The 16,366-nt window shown below is 32.2% G+C and overlaps 2 protein-coding genes across 3 annotated transcripts in view; one reads left to right on the forward strand and one right to left on the reverse strand.

Moving 5' to 3' along the window:
* Nucleotides 1–442: 442 nt before the first annotated feature.
* LOC139499119 (diisopropyl-fluorophosphatase-like) lies at nt 443–10,580 on the reverse strand. Its single transcript, XM_071287806.1, has 5 exons — nt 10,373–10,580; nt 4,291–4,431; nt 3,960–4,091; nt 2,777–2,993; nt 443–2,294 (listed from the first exon to the last, which is right to left on the reverse strand). Exons 1-5 carry the CDS (start codon nt 10,553–10,555, stop codon nt 2,032–2,034), a joined length of 936 nt encoding a protein of 311 aa, XP_071143907.1. The 5' UTR covers nt 10,556–10,580; the 3' UTR covers nt 443–2,031.
* A 149-nt stretch (nt 10,581–10,729) lies between these two features.
* Nucleotides 10,730–16,366, forward strand: part of LOC139517147 (rapamycin-insensitive companion of mTOR-like) — a 40,807-nt gene continuing 35,170 nt past the window's right edge. For both annotated transcript variants that reach the window (XM_071307856.1, XM_071307862.1), the window contains exons 1-3: nt 10,730–10,806; nt 10,898–10,945; nt 13,976–14,135. In XM_071307856.1, coding sequence (XP_071163957.1) covers nt 10,749–10,806; nt 10,898–10,945; nt 13,976–14,135 — 266 coding nt within the window. In that variant the 5' untranslated portion in view covers nt 10,730–10,748. The remainder of the gene's footprint in view (nt 10,807–10,897; nt 10,946–13,975; nt 14,136–16,366) is intronic.

Consider the following 16,366-nt stretch of genomic DNA (forward strand, 5'->3'; position numbering starts at 1 on the left):
AGATTACTGACCTACTAACATTCCTATATTAGTTTTACTGATCAGTGAGCAATACAGATAGGTTATATGATATGGTGCATAAATAGTTTGTAAATATCAAAATGTCAAAGGTAATTGGTTTTTGTTATCAATCCCTAAAATTATTGAAACATAAACTTAGGTCTCCATTATCAGGCCCATGTCTTATTAAATTATAATCTTTATGAAAGTATCATTATGAATATATTAACTTTGTTCTTTTAAGACAAATTACTGAGAAAAATACTTTAAGGCCACATTCCAAAGAATCATCATGGATATTATTTCATTCCCTGTATTTTGAAAAATCAATCAAATAATGAACTTGAAGAAATAAATGAGTGGAGAGAAATGGAAAGGGGAAAAGTAATAAAAAATACTCGCAATTCAATCTTGAGACGAAGATTTCACAAGACAACAAACACAAAATTAATCATTTATTCATTATTTAAAAATCTAAATCGACGTTAATAACAATAACAATTATTCTGTTCTGTCAGAAAAAAATCACATACCTGACTAAAATTTTAACAATACACCATCTTAATAGTGCTTAAGTCATGATTAAATGTAAAACCACATATATAATACCCAACTAACCCAAGACTAGACAAAAGCATGTTATAAAAATCTTTTTTTTTGGCACTCAACTTTAATATAATATGCGGGATAACCATGTAAACGTTTTCAAGAGTGGAGCTAATCAAATTACTATTATTACTGTTGAAAAAATTATGTACATTAAACCTTTTGCAAAATCTTAAATACACACATATATTAAAAAGCTTAATACCTTTTGCTAAACAATCTGTATATCATTGATTTAACATTATTGGTCCAATCCTAATCCCAAACTTTAACAAATTGTCGATAGCCAAGCTGCCACAGAAAACAGCATGCTTAAGTCTTGCCTCTGAGATTTGTTTGAGGCAGGACAAAACAAAAATTGAACAAAAGCGGTTGTCATCAAAATATAATCTGTAAAACTGCTGAACACCACTACCCTTTAAACAACCTATCATTCTAAGTAACTTCTTTCCAAAAGCATAATTAATCCCTTAAGTAGAAAAAAAAGAAGATGATCCTATTTGGTAAATCTAATAAGCTTCCAACTATAAAGTTAGTTTTTCTTTAAATGCTCCAATATTGATTTACTAGTTGATTTTTTAATATTGCACAAATAAATATATATTAAAGAGCAACTATAAAATTACTGCAGTGAATGGAAATAACGATGGAAAGCTGCATAAATTCTGCATTTTTCATTGTTTTCATGAAAATAATTACCAACTAGATATTCATCAAAAAGTGTAACTTTTTTAATAAATGTTTTGACTACCGGGTTAACATGAATTATTTTGAGCAAAAGCAGACGACTTTATTGGTCATTGCAAGTAGCAAATTTCTGAAATTCTTGATTTCTAGCTAACAATTATGGCACAAAAATTGATAAACAAGAAGTAACTATAGAAAAAAAAACATATATACAGGATTAAGCAATACCCATTTGTGAAAGTTTATCTAAAATGCTGCCTTTTTGTTTAAGTGCATTTGTACTTGTTCAACAAATACAATAACAAACTCCTCCAAAACCAGGATAAGAGATTTATTTGCTTTTCATCTGCTCAATCATAAATAAATAGTATGTGATTGACTTCACTAGAAATACTTTTCAATGGATAAAGCAATTAAAATGCTTTCTTGGAAACACAGTTTTGTTTCCAGGGCAGGAAAATTAATATTATATGGAATGTTTTCATCTACTCAATTCTGTGACTAGCATCTATATATAAATTTTCAAAATATATAAAATATAAATATATAAAATATTACATCTACATGAATAGATTAATTTGTAAAAATAAAATATATACTGCACAAATATCTTAAATCACCATAAATAACAATTTTCAATATGATTATCAAAACATTTTTCGATTACAAAAATAAGATATGTTTGATTGTAAACAGATTTCCTACTGCATAGATTTAGTTAAAACTCTAGTCCAACTATTAAACATCACAATACTGAGGTTTTCCTGAGTGTTCCCACTGGAATTTCCATAATCCATGGAACTCATGCTCTGTTACATATACCGTGCTGGTTCCTGGTTGGAAATGAACATTACTTGGCTTAGAGAAAGGACATTTGATTCTTGTATGAGGGCTTCCACCATCTGGACCAAATACTTCTAGATGACTTGAACCCCAGTGGGCTACAATTAAGTTACCTGCTGCATCAAAGTCCATGCCATCAGGGCCACCTTCTAAATCTCCTTCAAAAAGACAGAACATTTATACTATATTTAAATTTTGATCAAATTACACATTTTTTAGTAATACAGTAATTAATTTTTGTCATTACAATTAACAATAAACTATATATTCAAAATCAGCCTCAGGAATGGAAAGAGCGAAAATAATGAAAAAAGTAAATTTGATTATATCTCTGCGTTGACAATGGTTGAAGACCCATTGGTGGCCTGCTTTTTTTTTTTTTGCTTCTTTGGTCAGGTTGTTCTCTTTAACACATTCTCTATATCAAATGTATTGCTTTTGAAAAGATGCTACCTTAAACAGTAACATATGTTAATTGTCTTCTTTGGGTTTTTTTTCTTGAAATAATCATACCTAATGTTAGCTACCATGTAAATAAGCCTTTTGTCAGCTGAGTAATAAAATAAATTTGTACCAATTTACCCCGAATAACAAATAACCAATATCACAGAAAACCTTATAAATCTTTATGTTTCACTACCTGGTAGCTTTCCCCATAATGTCTTCTGTCCTACTTGACCAGGACCCAGGATATCATATGCCCACAGTGATTTGGTAAATGTCTCCGCTACTATCACCTTCCATGGTTTTCCATCAGGTTTGTGTTGTACAGCTATACCATTAGAGAACTTGTACCCTGTATCTACCTTTATCACTTCTTTCTTGTTAGTCACACAATAGACTGATCCAAACCGCTCCTATAGATAACGATAAAGATACATACAGCTATACCATAAGAGAACTTGTACCCTGTATCTACCTTTATCACTTCTTTCTTGTTAGTCACACAATAGAGTGATCCAAACCGCTCCTATAGATAACAATATCACAAATACATTTAACAATTTGTGAACTATAAATTAATAATACTGATCTATATACCATTGCATCAAGTGTCATACAATATTTCTTCTCTAGAGAAAGATAAATTTCAATTTTTGAAACACAATGCTTACTTAGCAGTTTCACTATTTAAAACTGCTGATACTATTTATAGATAAGTCAAATACAGATAAGAAGCTTTTCAGCAAATATAAGTCCAGCCTTTGTGTAAAATGATCATATGAAATGATTAGATGAGTTGTTTATGTTTATAAATCAGTGCCCTTCTGTTGTTTTCTGGTCTTTGTTGGGTTAATGTCTCTATGAAACATTCCCTGTTACCATTGTCAATTCTATTTCTCTATCTATTTTTTAAAATAAATAAGACTATCTAGCTCTATACTTTATCATTGTGCTCTCTGCATGGATTTGTAATAAAATATATTATAATGTTGTGCTCTAGTTTTGGGAAATAGTGATATTTCAAATCCAAAATTGTGTTATTTGAAATTTTTTTAGTTGTTGCCTTTGGATAGATACTAAATGTGTAATGTGGGTGACAATGGAACTAATGTTGATAAATCAGAAATTAATGTTAGGATTATGAGGTGATTCTGTTATTAATATGGTACTTAAGTGATGTCTTACAACTGTATTAAAGGTTTTTTCCTTTGTCCCCTTTTTTATATGATAAACATGATAAAAATGCAAGTAAATGTAGATAATTTGTATTGTTAAAAAAAAATCTGATGATGATATTGTACTTTTAATCTACTGAATTCAAGTGTATTCAAACTGTAAATCTTGTTTATTTGAAAAATGCAAGTAAATCATTATCTTACCTCAGTGGACCTTTTAAAAGGGTGCGGAGATATCTCCCCTGCTGGTGCTGTGACCCATAAATTACCATCATAATCAAAACTACAGTCATTACAACCCTGCATAATGTTTCCATCTTTGTCTGTTGTACAAAACTAAAAGACAGAAAATATCAGCTCTTTTATTTAATCATGTATTGTAATGCCTTTAAGTTTTAGGAAAATATTGGGGCAAACATATTTTACATTCAATTTGTCACAAAGTTCATGACAATTTAAGATTCAATATCCCAAAAGATGAATATGCATTGTATAATCTCATGTGGAAGATTCAAAATGAAAATGGACTGTGTACCTGTTTAAACTGACCAGATTGGTCCATGGTTAGAATCCCCAACCTCATGTCAGCAATCCATATAACATTATCTTTGTCACACTGACAACCAGCTGGTATTCCACCATTACCATCAATTACGGGTTCACAGATAACTGTTGCCTGAAAAAAATTATTTTGATTTAAAAATACATTGGGCTAATAATGACAGGTATGTTTACATGGTACGATTTTCCATCAGATTTCATGACGTCACCCAGGTCAATTGTACTATGTTCAGTCAAGGGTAGTTCTTGTACAAGTTATTTTTATTTACTTGAAGAAGTTAAAAAAAAATATATGCTTATATAAGTAAATTATAATGTTTAAATAATCTCTCCTTAATTTTCTCAAAAATTTACTTATACAAGTAAATTTATTTTACAATCACATCAAAATTCTCAAGTTTTGAGATGAAAATTCCTGCCTTTAGTGATCTTTCCAAGGTGACATGTAGCTCATAACTTTTGATTAGAGACTCATTAATTAATTCAACAAAGAACTTGATTGGGCAAAGATCTTTTATAAGTATTTGCGCAAAGCCTTCAAAACTTGCTCCTTTCCGTCTTGTACATGTTGTAAATGACCAGTGTACTGAAGATAACAGACAAATGGGATTTTCATTGTCCATGAAATTACACTTAAATGATTAGTAAAGACATCTGCAATGGACAGACAAATTAAAATTCTAGTAGAAAAAGAAATCCTAAAAATTTAAGATGGCATCATTAATGGGTTTTTTTTGTGTTTACTTTTCTATTTTAAGGCTTAAAGAAGTACATGTAGAAACATGGCAGGTGTCACTAGTGGAGCAGGAAAGCACTCCCAGTGGACCTTTGTTCAACTTTAGTTTTATTGTAAATGGGTTGGTGATGTATGCTTTAATTAGCTTTAGTTTTCTGCATTGTATTTTAACTCATTTTCTTGTATTTTATTTTTCATAGTCAGCTTTGATCCTACTGGTACAGTTGATTCCAGTTATTTACACAGCCTATTTGTCAGACAAAATTATGCAATAAAGCGGAGTATGCTTATATCTGAAATGCCAAATAAGGGAGTCAAACAGAACTGTTCAGTAAAGGAAATCTCTGAAGAAATATGAAGGTCTTTAATCAATTTACAACAAATTGAATGTTGATTTATTCTAATAAAAGTTAAATGACTAGTGTCATACATGTTTTTTTTTATTTTGTATTCTGTCAATAAACATGATAAAGATTATAAACACATTTTGTTTTAGTTTATTTGTGTAATTTTTTTATACTGAGGTTTCCTTTACCTGGGATATGAAAAAACTCAAATTGTTTTGAAAATAGATTTGTTTCCATGACGTCACCTGTATGTACAATGTACATCTACATTGTTACGCTTTGATTAAAATAAACTGTTTAACAATACTACACAGTTTATAATCATTTTAACAATAGATGTGTAATGAACTGCCTTTGATATGCAGTATTTATAGCTTGCTCAGTGAAGTAACACCATTTATTAAACCTCGTTAGTTTTGTATATGAAAAGCAGTAATGGGGCCATGTACAGGTAATTTGCTAGACATGAGTGTTGAAAGTGAGAAAATATAATAATAAGAAGTGAATGCTCTTTTCATAAAATATTATATACAAATGATTAGTTCATTTCCATTTTCCAACGGTTATAGGAATAGATTTAATGTACCTTCATTTGTCACACTATCAGAGTATCAGACTAGTCCAAATAATTTTGACGTCTTGGAAGGCTATTTTAAATTTTTGCTTTGATGCTTCTAAGAAAAAAATGTAATGGAAGTACACCACTAATTAATGGCCCCATTGCTTTCTATGTTAAATTCCTCAATTTCGAGTGGTCACAGCTCTTTTATCTTAAGTTCAAATAAAGTGACAATCAGTGCATGTCAAAGCAACACCTTCTGGTGTCCTGTACTGAAAAAATCAACATACCTTACATGGCATATAAGAAAGAACTGGTTCCCGGAACTTCGGATGTACCAAAACAGGTACTTCCGATCTGACAAAAAGGCAAAATGTACCCTCCTTTTTAAATTTCATGCCATTTTTTTATTATTCAAATTTATCAGTCAAAAATTGTTCTACAATGAAGCTTTCATTTGATACCAAAATTAATAAAATATTCTAAATATTTTGAAAGTTATGTCCATGCGTAGGAACTATTTTGTGTTAAATATGTACTACTTTCTGGTATGTGCTTTCTGGCCGGGCCCGAATTAGTGGTGTTACACCTAATAGCCTTTCAAGATGTTATAATTATTTGGACTAGGTACATGAGACTAATGCACCTTATTGCTATTCCAGGCTGACCCAGAATCTTTCCCACTTGAACTTCTGACGTCATACAACAATCACTTTGGCGTCAGATATTTTGTATCATGATGTCAAAATTTTACTGGAACCTGTGTGATGTCCAGTAATGGCGGACAAATAGCGATCAGTGTATACTGCCTTCTCCTCATTCCGGTGTATCCCTGATTCCGGTGTAATGTTAAATTGCGGGTATTTGTTGAACTAAAAGCGCGTGCAAGGGTCAGGGGTTACAGGTTACAGACAACTGGTGCATCGCTGTCATCAAGAAATGTAAATACGTCAAACAGTCTTCATTACAGGTAAATATATATATATTAGCGCACGATAGTATGATTTCCATAATTCCCAAATTCATGCATATGCCATAAAATATCAAGCCATCTAAAAATATTGAATAATCATCCCAAATCGATTTATTGTTATTGATTTCTCGTCTGCCATTTGCAAGGCGTCCCAAACAACAGTCACGTGATGATACAGCCTCGATATGACTCTGAAAAATCTATGGAAAGCCTGATTAACAAAAATGAACACTTTTACAGTTTATTTTAGAAAAAAGTTATTAATCTCGTTTTTATGTTTATGAAACTATTTATGTTGATTGAATTTAATAAAAATTAATAAATATGAATATGAAGAACATATTACTGTGATTAAAGGACAAAATGCTTGCACAATAATTATTAAAAGAAATGTGCTTTATAATTAATTGAAGGTATAAAGGGGGGGGGGGGGGATGAAAATATTTTTTTCAAACTGAATTTAAGATTTTACTGATCTTTTGTAAATGTTTATGTCTATTCATTTTTATTACAGATATTTTTACAATGAAGAAAAAGCAGTATGATCCAAATGCGTTAAAATTTGCCTATGATGCTGTACAAAATGGAATGTCTGTTTACAAAGCTGCAAAAAACTATGGTATTCCAGAAAGCACGCTTAGAGATAGGACACTTGGTTTGGTTTCTGTGGATGGGAGATGCTCCAATTACCTTTTTGATGAGTCTACAGAGAAAAAAATGGTGGACCACATTGCACATATGGCCAGCATTGGTTATGGTTATTCAAGAATAGATGTCATTTATCTAGCAACTGATTTAGCTGTGTTTATGGGCAAGAGAAAACCTCAAGAGGATATATTGAGCAACAAATGGTATTACTCTTTTATGAAAAGATGGCCAAATCTAACTATTAGTAAACCACAGAAATTATCCATGCAGAGAGCTAGATGTGCATCAAAGGAGACACTATCTAACTATTACAAAGAGTTGGGCACTATTATGACCAAAAACAATCTGCATGAACAGCCACACAAAATATTTAATATGGATGAGAGTGCTCTACAAACTGAACATAGCCCAGGTAAAATTGTTCATGACATTGTTGTTAAGCCCCAGTCTGTCACATCGCCAAGATCTGCAAATGTCACTATAATTGGTGCTGGCAATGCAATTGGAAATGCTGTTCCACCTTATTATGTATTTCCGGGTGTTAAATTTGACAGGGCTCTACTTCTTGATGGGACTCCACCTGGTTCTGATGGCCAATGCAGTAAATCTGGATGGTCTAACAGTGAAATATTCAAAATGTACCTGGAAAAGCATTTTCTCAAGTATGTATCACATGATGTCTCTGGCACTCCTCTTCTTATATTGTTTGATGGCCACCGCTCACATGTGAGCTTAACTTTGCAAGATTGGGCTGAATCAAAGAACATCATTCTTTTCATACTTCCACCACACTGTAGCCACATTTTACAGCCATTAGATATAGGGTGTTTTGGACCATTAAAGGCTTGTTACAACCGGGAGGCACAGTTGTTTATGAGAAAAAATCCAGGATGTAAAATTACAAGGTATAACATAGGACAAATGTCTTGTTCTCCCTACCAGAAAGGTCTATCTGCACAGAACTTGATATCATCTTTTAGGAAAAGTGGGATATATCCTTTTAACCCAAAAGCTGTTGACACCAGCGAACTTGCTCCAGCTACAATTTACCCCACAGCTACATCAGATGAAGCAAGTACAATGAATAATACACAAATTTCACAAGAAGATGACAACACTTCCTCTCAGCAATTCAACAAAGCTGCCACTCTGACGATACAACAATTTGAAGCTTCATCATCAGCCCAAAAGGAACAAGATATCTCATCAGATCAAGATGAATCAAATAGTCAACCGTTGCTTACTCTAGTTCCTCCTGAAAGCAGGTACTCTGATGACATTCAAATATATACCGCAGAACCAATAATTGAATTGAACACATCAAACAACTCTTCGAATATAACCACATGTACAGTAAACAGTTCTCCATCCGGATTCCTGCTAAAAAGAAATGTTGTTTCAGTTGAAAAGACAGAAAAGAAAAGGAAACACTTCACAATCACAGGAAATTTAGGAAAAAAGAAAAATATGGATCATCTGAATCAGTCAAAAAAGAAAGGAACTTTTAAACCACCCTATAAAAAAGCAGAGCCTAAGACAGTTGAAAAGGAAACTAGAAATCAAAACAAAGCAGGAAAAGATACCAAAAAGAAGGCACCTGTAAAAAGAAAAAGTTCAACTGTGATGGAAAAAATTGAAAAAAAAATTAGATTATCAGAGGATGATGTTAATGCAGGTCTTGGTACATCTGGTTTAAACAAGGATAAAGGAGGACCAATATGTCTTGAGAATTCATTTAGTGACAGTGATGAAACCGATGATGACGACGGTGAAACTTGCTGTGTTTGTAATAAGAAATCTCCCTCAGAGATCAGACAACTAGCAGGAATTGTGTTTGTCAAATGGGCACAATGTGACAATGATAACTGCCGTCACTGGACACATCTCCAATTCTGTAGTGATGTTAGAGTCTTGCGGAGAGGGGATACTTTCTTTTGTCCACACTGTAAAGAACAGTAAACTGTCCAATATACAGAACACTATTCCAAAAACTGTTATTCTGATTTAAAAAAAAACAACAAACAATAGATTTAAAAGAACTGTTTAATATTAATGTAATTTTTCTATTTATTCAGTTAAAGTAGATTTTCAAAAAGTGAAACTTTGTGAAATATTTTTTTCCCACTATTGACATCAAAATAGAATTATTAAAATAATTTCCACAAAAGAGTGAAAGTAAAACAAAAATTTGAATGAGAATTTTTTTTTTTTATATAAATTTAGAAAAAAAATCTTGCATATATTGGACTTTTCAACATTTTTCATCTTGTCAAAAATAATTTGTGTATTTGTCCTAAATAAAATCGTGTTTTGCTGATCTGTACTTCTTACTAGAATATTAGCGTTATTTGATGCACAAAATAAGGTGCATTAGTGTTCCAAGTTGTCCTCCATACTATATTTTACCTTTGCACCGGAAAGAGGTTAATAGCAAAAACAATGATGGGTGGTGATCACCGATTTTCAATCATTTATTAAACTGATAAAACTTGACAAATGGGTAACATATTATGCATCATTGAAGAGCTAAATAACTGAATTTTATTTATTTCAATCATATTTGTTCCGTTTAGTTCGAAAAATGCGTTTGGAATAATGATTAACATTTTGACCACCGGAATGGGGTTAACCCAGTATATAGGGTGTCGGAGCTAAGGGGTGACAGACCAATTGGGCGTCAGACTAGTAGAGTTACCATGTTGGCGTATCAGGTCGACCCAAAAAAAATCATCACACCTTATATCTGGGGGGTTTTCAGGTACATGTTTAAATGAAAACGCTTCAAAAACATACTTTACAAGTTGAAAGATCAACTTTTAAAATCTGTCCTGCAAATGCACCATCTTTTTCAACCTCAGGAGCAACCATGTAAAAGTTTCCATCCTTATCAAACACTGGACCTTCCGACCCTAATAATTTGTCAGCAATCTTTGTAAATTCGTGTTGTGAAATTTTAGGGGCACCTGTGTCGGCCATGGTCAAAGTAGCTTTTGCTTGTCGTAAATTAGACAAGATGTAAACAAAGTAGTTTTGATTTACTTCAATAAATAAATTATTTTCAAATTGGTATTAAAATCTGAAGAGAACAAAGATTATTTTACAATTTAGTTGCCTTGTATCTTGCTATCGAATAATTTTACGACTAGCCGTAAAAATAGGAAGTAAAAATATGGCGGCCGTTGGGGCTCGCCAGGGCATACGGTCACACAAAACAGGGCGTTTTAAATGTATGTAAATCTTTCATGAAATCCTATTTACATTACATATCTCAATTATATCCTTAACTTTGTAACTATGTACTTTTTTCTTTCATTTCAGCTCGAAATGACAGTGGCGATGAAGTTTTTCGATTGGACTTTACCAAAGGTTTGTTATTTATGAAATGTCAACTTTATAATTACAACAAAAACAACTTGCTATGGGGAAACAAATATTCTCACAGTTGAAAAACATTGCACAACTACTGTCATTTTATAAGATTTGATTTACTGTGAATTTGAATTGTGCAGATCTGCCTGTCAGACCTGTCTACAGACAGGACATAACAGGCCTATTACAGTATCCATCATCTAAATGTACCATTTGGTGCATATTTCCCCTGGAAAAATTGACATATGAAGCAAATATCTTTACACCACATGTCATATGCCGAGTTTCCCCAAAATGACCTCAGGTAAACTTTGGCAGTGCATTCATAAATGAAAATTTCGGAAGCTTGTGTAGAGTTTGTGTATACACCTTATCGCTAATAGGGCTCTTCACGGTTAGTTCAACCATATTTGATAGGGGGCAGATTTTCATAATGGAGGTAAAAATGGTGTGAAAAATACAAGAAAACATCATATAAACAGAGCAGTTGCTTGAGGGGGGATAGGACCTTTATCGGGACTACGGAATCAGGTCTTTTAAGCTTGGGATTTCAGGATTGACCCTTATGTGAACCGGGAATTCTTTTTTGTGGATTTTTGGGACGTCAGGATTTAAAGTCTGGGATTTCAGGATCAGGACCTCTCCTATCCCCACATGCACTCTTGCTTGGAAACACACATAGGATTTCCCATACTTTCATACTATTTTCACATCTTTCTAAAAAAATCTGCCCCCTATCCAATATGGCCGAACTAACCTTGAAGAGCCCTATCCCGGCTGACCCGAGAATCTGTCCCGCTTGAACTATTGTCACTAGATATATGTTAAATATTGAAGTAAACAAATTCAGAAAATAAAATCATTTTAGTCATTTTGTCAATTTGATGTACAGTTCAGAATATATTTCAATTGGTTGGTTTTCTTTTTTATGCATACTGTGGATTCATTTATTTTCATTGGTATCAATTTTGGTGGATTGCTGAAAACTTTCATTTTCGTGGATATATAATTTCATGGTTTTGCCAATCTCTGTATATAAAGCCTATTGAAAATATGTTATTCGCTGAACATATGAATTTGTGGTTCATCTGTACCCACGAAACCCACGAAAATTGGTATCCAACGAATAAAAATGAATCCACAGTATCCAAGGGAGTTTCCCTAGGTAATTTGCGTCAACCAATTTGTTTGTATTAAGGGACTTTGATGTTAGTTTGAATGAAAATCAGAAATATAAATTAAAATGCTTGTTGAACACATTTATCTGATTAAAAATTGAATAAACTGGCCTTTCTACCTGCCACTAGTGAAAGCTGTGATGAATGCAAATCTTTCTTTAATTAATTGGTTTTCAAGTGCTTAGATATATGAGAACCCCCCCCAATTATTTTGTTTTTGTTTTAAATTGAAATTTTAATTATTCGAAGTAAATAGTATGACCCCCCTAAAAATAAGAAAAATCCCCCCCCCCCCCCCCCCATTTTTTTTAAATTTAAAATTTCAAAATATATATATCAATTCACCAAACAAATTTGACAAGACAGATTTTTTGCAGTGGTCTAAAACATTACAGAGAAAATGATTTCGGTATTTGTTTGATGATTGATGAAACAGACTATACTTAATAGACATTGAATTATTCCTCTTAGTACAAGAAAATGTTAAAGAAAAACTCTGGTTGTTCCCCTTGTATTCATTTGTTGTTTAATATAAACAAAAAAAATGAAATACTATTTTCTCAGGCGTGCAAGAACATACAATCAAATGTTTGGTTTTATATTGCTCTAATTGTAGATGACTGTTTAAAAAACCAAATTTCATTGGGTTATTTTGATATTTACAAAATTAAGTTGAAAGGCTACAAACTGACTTTCACCATCATGTCAGACCATACAGATAACAGCTATGATTTCTACTGTGACTCACAGGATCTGTTTTATTCTGCAAGAAAGTCTTTAAATATATACATGATATAAGATCATAAACATCGACGAACTGTTCTTTTGAATAATTTTTTCTATCAAATAGATTAAATATTTCTGGATATTATCAATAATTGGAAAATATATATATATACAGGTACACATGTTTATCATGTAAAAAAATATGTTTCCTTATTACATACATGTACCAGGTTGACAATACAATTTGAACTATTGACACTAGAAAACATCACTTACTAGATATCTAAACTCAAATAGATAACACATTTATTTTTACTGTTTAACAATGTTTAATGCAACTTACAGCATTATTGGCAAGTTATTACTGTCGGTTTAAGCCAATTGAGATGAAGCTAGCAATCCTGGTGAAGAAAGATTGGAGTTGAAGTCACAACCTCAGTGTTGAAATGCTATTGATACAGAAGATGAACTACTTATAAAAAAGAAGATGTGGTATGATTGCCAATGTGACTACTCTCCACAAGAGACCAAAAGACACCAAAATTAACAACTATAGGTCACCTTACAGCCTTCAACAATGAGCAAAGCCCATACTGCATAGTCAGCTATAAAGGCCCTGAAATGACAATGTAAAACAATTCTAACGAGAAAACTAACAGCCTTATTTATGTACAAAAAATAAACAAAAAACAAATATGTAACACATAAACAAACGACAACCACTGAATTACAGGCTCTAGACTTAGGACAGGCACATACATTCAGAATGTGGCGGGGTTAAACATGTAAGACCACATGGCCTCCAAGGCTATTAGCAGATAATTGATCATTCAGATTAAGTCTGTAAATTAAAACACTGAACGATTGTATACTTCCAAGGAAAAATTTATTCTGTTTTCAAATTTACCCTAGCTATGATTCTGCATCTAATATACCCAAGAATTACAAATGTACAAATGTAGTGTTTTTTTGTACATATATATAGGTAGACTGAGGCCATTACTAATCAACAGTCTTGTCATACTTGTGATTGTGATTCAAAGTCCTGCAAATAACTTGAAGAAAGCATTTGTTTATTTTATTAATGGGTATTGGTAGTTGTATAAATCTTATTTTATTTTAGGCCCAACAGATAATTTGAAGGAAATACTGGTGAATACTATTGCACAAATACAGACTTCTAAATCAAGAAAACTGGGCTACTTAAATGCCTTTGTTAAGTTCCTACAGAAATATAAGCAGGAGAAAATTACTGGATTTTCAAAAAGAGATATTTTAAGCTGGTAAGTATTTAGCTGTACATGGTAATCATATGGTATCATCATTTAACCAAACTTTAGAAAGCAGTTTTCTTTAGTTTTTATCAACCATGTATGATAATAAATTGATATTTGATCAAATATTTTCAATGAAAAAAATATTTTCCATTAATAATACAGAGTTCATTTTTATACGACCGCAAACATTAAACAAATTTTAGTCGTATATTGGTATCACTTTGTCAAAGTCGTCTGCATCGTCCGAAGATGAATTGTTTCCGGATAATAGCTTTTGAATAAGTAAAAAGAAATCAATAAAATTTTAACACAATGGTTATAACCATAAAAGGAAGCTTTGGATTGATTTTTGGGGATTTGGTCCCAAAGGTTTAGGAATTAGGGGCCCAAAAAGGCCAAAAACAGCATTTATCTAGTTTCAGGACAAAAAGTTGTATATGAGTATTTCAATTGTTATTTAATTGTACTACAATGTATAATTCCATAAGTAGAAGGTTGGGATTTATTTTAAGGGGTTATTGGGCAAAAAGTTTAGGAATTTAGGGCCAAAACAGGGCCAAAACAAACATTTTTCTAGTTTCAAGACAATAACTTGTGTGTAACTGTATGGATCTCTCTGACATTGTACCACAAGTTTCCATATAACACAGAGAAGGCTGGGATTCAGTTTGGGGTTAATTTTCTTGAATATGTAGGAATAAGGGGCCAAAAAGAAGCATTTTTCTAGTTTACAGACAATAACTTATGTTTAAGTGCATGGATCTCTATAAATTTTTATAAGAAGGTTCAATACTACTAAAGGAAGGTTGGGATTGATTTTGGGGGTTATTGTCCCAATAGTTTAGGAATTAGGGGCCAAAAAGGGGTCCCAAAATAATCATTTTTGTAGTTTTCAAACAATAACTTATGTTTAAGTGTATGAATCTCTCTGAAATTAAACCACAAGTTTCCATACCATGAAGGGATGGTTAGGATTGACTCTGAGGGGTTATGGCTCAAAATGTTTCAGAATTAGGGGCAAAAAAGGGGATAAGCTAGGTATTTCTGGTCAATGGACAATTAAGACAATTTGAAAGCAGGGTAAGGGAGGTAATTCTAAAACATTTAACATACAATGTTGGGTATGTTTGGATTTACCTCCCTTACACTACTTTTATATTATGTATAAAGACATGTCAGGTTTTGGACTAATTGCAAAAAAAGGGGGGGTAGTTGTTTTCAATTATTTTTTTTCAAATTTCTCAAATTCCAAATTTTTGAAAAGTTCAAAGAAGAAATCTTTAATTGCACAACATTGTGCAATAGATTTGTAAGATCTTGACCCTTGTTTAGTGTCAGAAACTCATATTATGTCCAAAAAAATTTCGCAATCCAAATTTAGAGCTGTATCAAGCTTGAATGTTGTGTCCATACTGGCCCCAACTGTTCAGGGTTCGACTTCTGCGGTCGTATAAAGCTGCACCATGCGGAGCACCTGGTTTCACATTTATATTGCATTGCCTAACTCCTGATTTTAAAAGAATTGATCGATTGGTGCAAACAAATGCAGTGGGTTTAAACATTTTTAAAACAGACACCAAACTTCACTGTAACCTGAAACAATAGTGAAACATCACAACATAGAAAAACACACTATAAAATATCAATTGAAATGGCTGAACTCTATCAAATGACATATGAACAAAAACAAGCAAACATACAAAAAACAAATAAATATGATCTATTACAAAATGTAAATTTATAAAAATTTATGAACTTCTAAGAGTTTAAACTTATATTAAAATTCTGTACTACCCCTACCTTTATTTTTGGTCTGCCTCAGAATTAATTTTTCATGGGTATCTTGTGTTTTTATGCTGATAACATTCCCAAGTTATGTCTCGATGATATGAAACAGAGATCTATAGTACTGAGACTACAGTTATTTTGTTTAAACTGAATGGACAAAGTAAACTTACTATTGGTTAGTTTCTGATTAAGGATTTTTTGTCTTGAGGTTGCAGTCTTGTAATTGACTGCTCCATAGGCTTACATGCAAAACAGCTGATCTTTGAAAATAAAAAAATAAAAAATGCTACATAGAAAAAAAAAATCATGTTCATATCATGTATGTACTAATGTGAAATTGTGATTTAATCGGGAAAAAAAAGGGGTCTTGCCACGAAGAATAAAAAGTTACGCAATCCTGAAGTCAAAACATTGTTTTTCTACTTTCTGTTTGCTATTTTTACTAGGCC

This window comes from Mytilus edulis, chromosome 1 (assembly GCF_963676685.1).
Source record: "Mytilus edulis chromosome 1, xbMytEdul2.2, whole genome shotgun sequence".
In the NCBI taxonomy this organism is placed as follows: domain Eukaryota; kingdom Metazoa; phylum Mollusca; class Bivalvia; order Mytilida; family Mytilidae; genus Mytilus; species Mytilus edulis.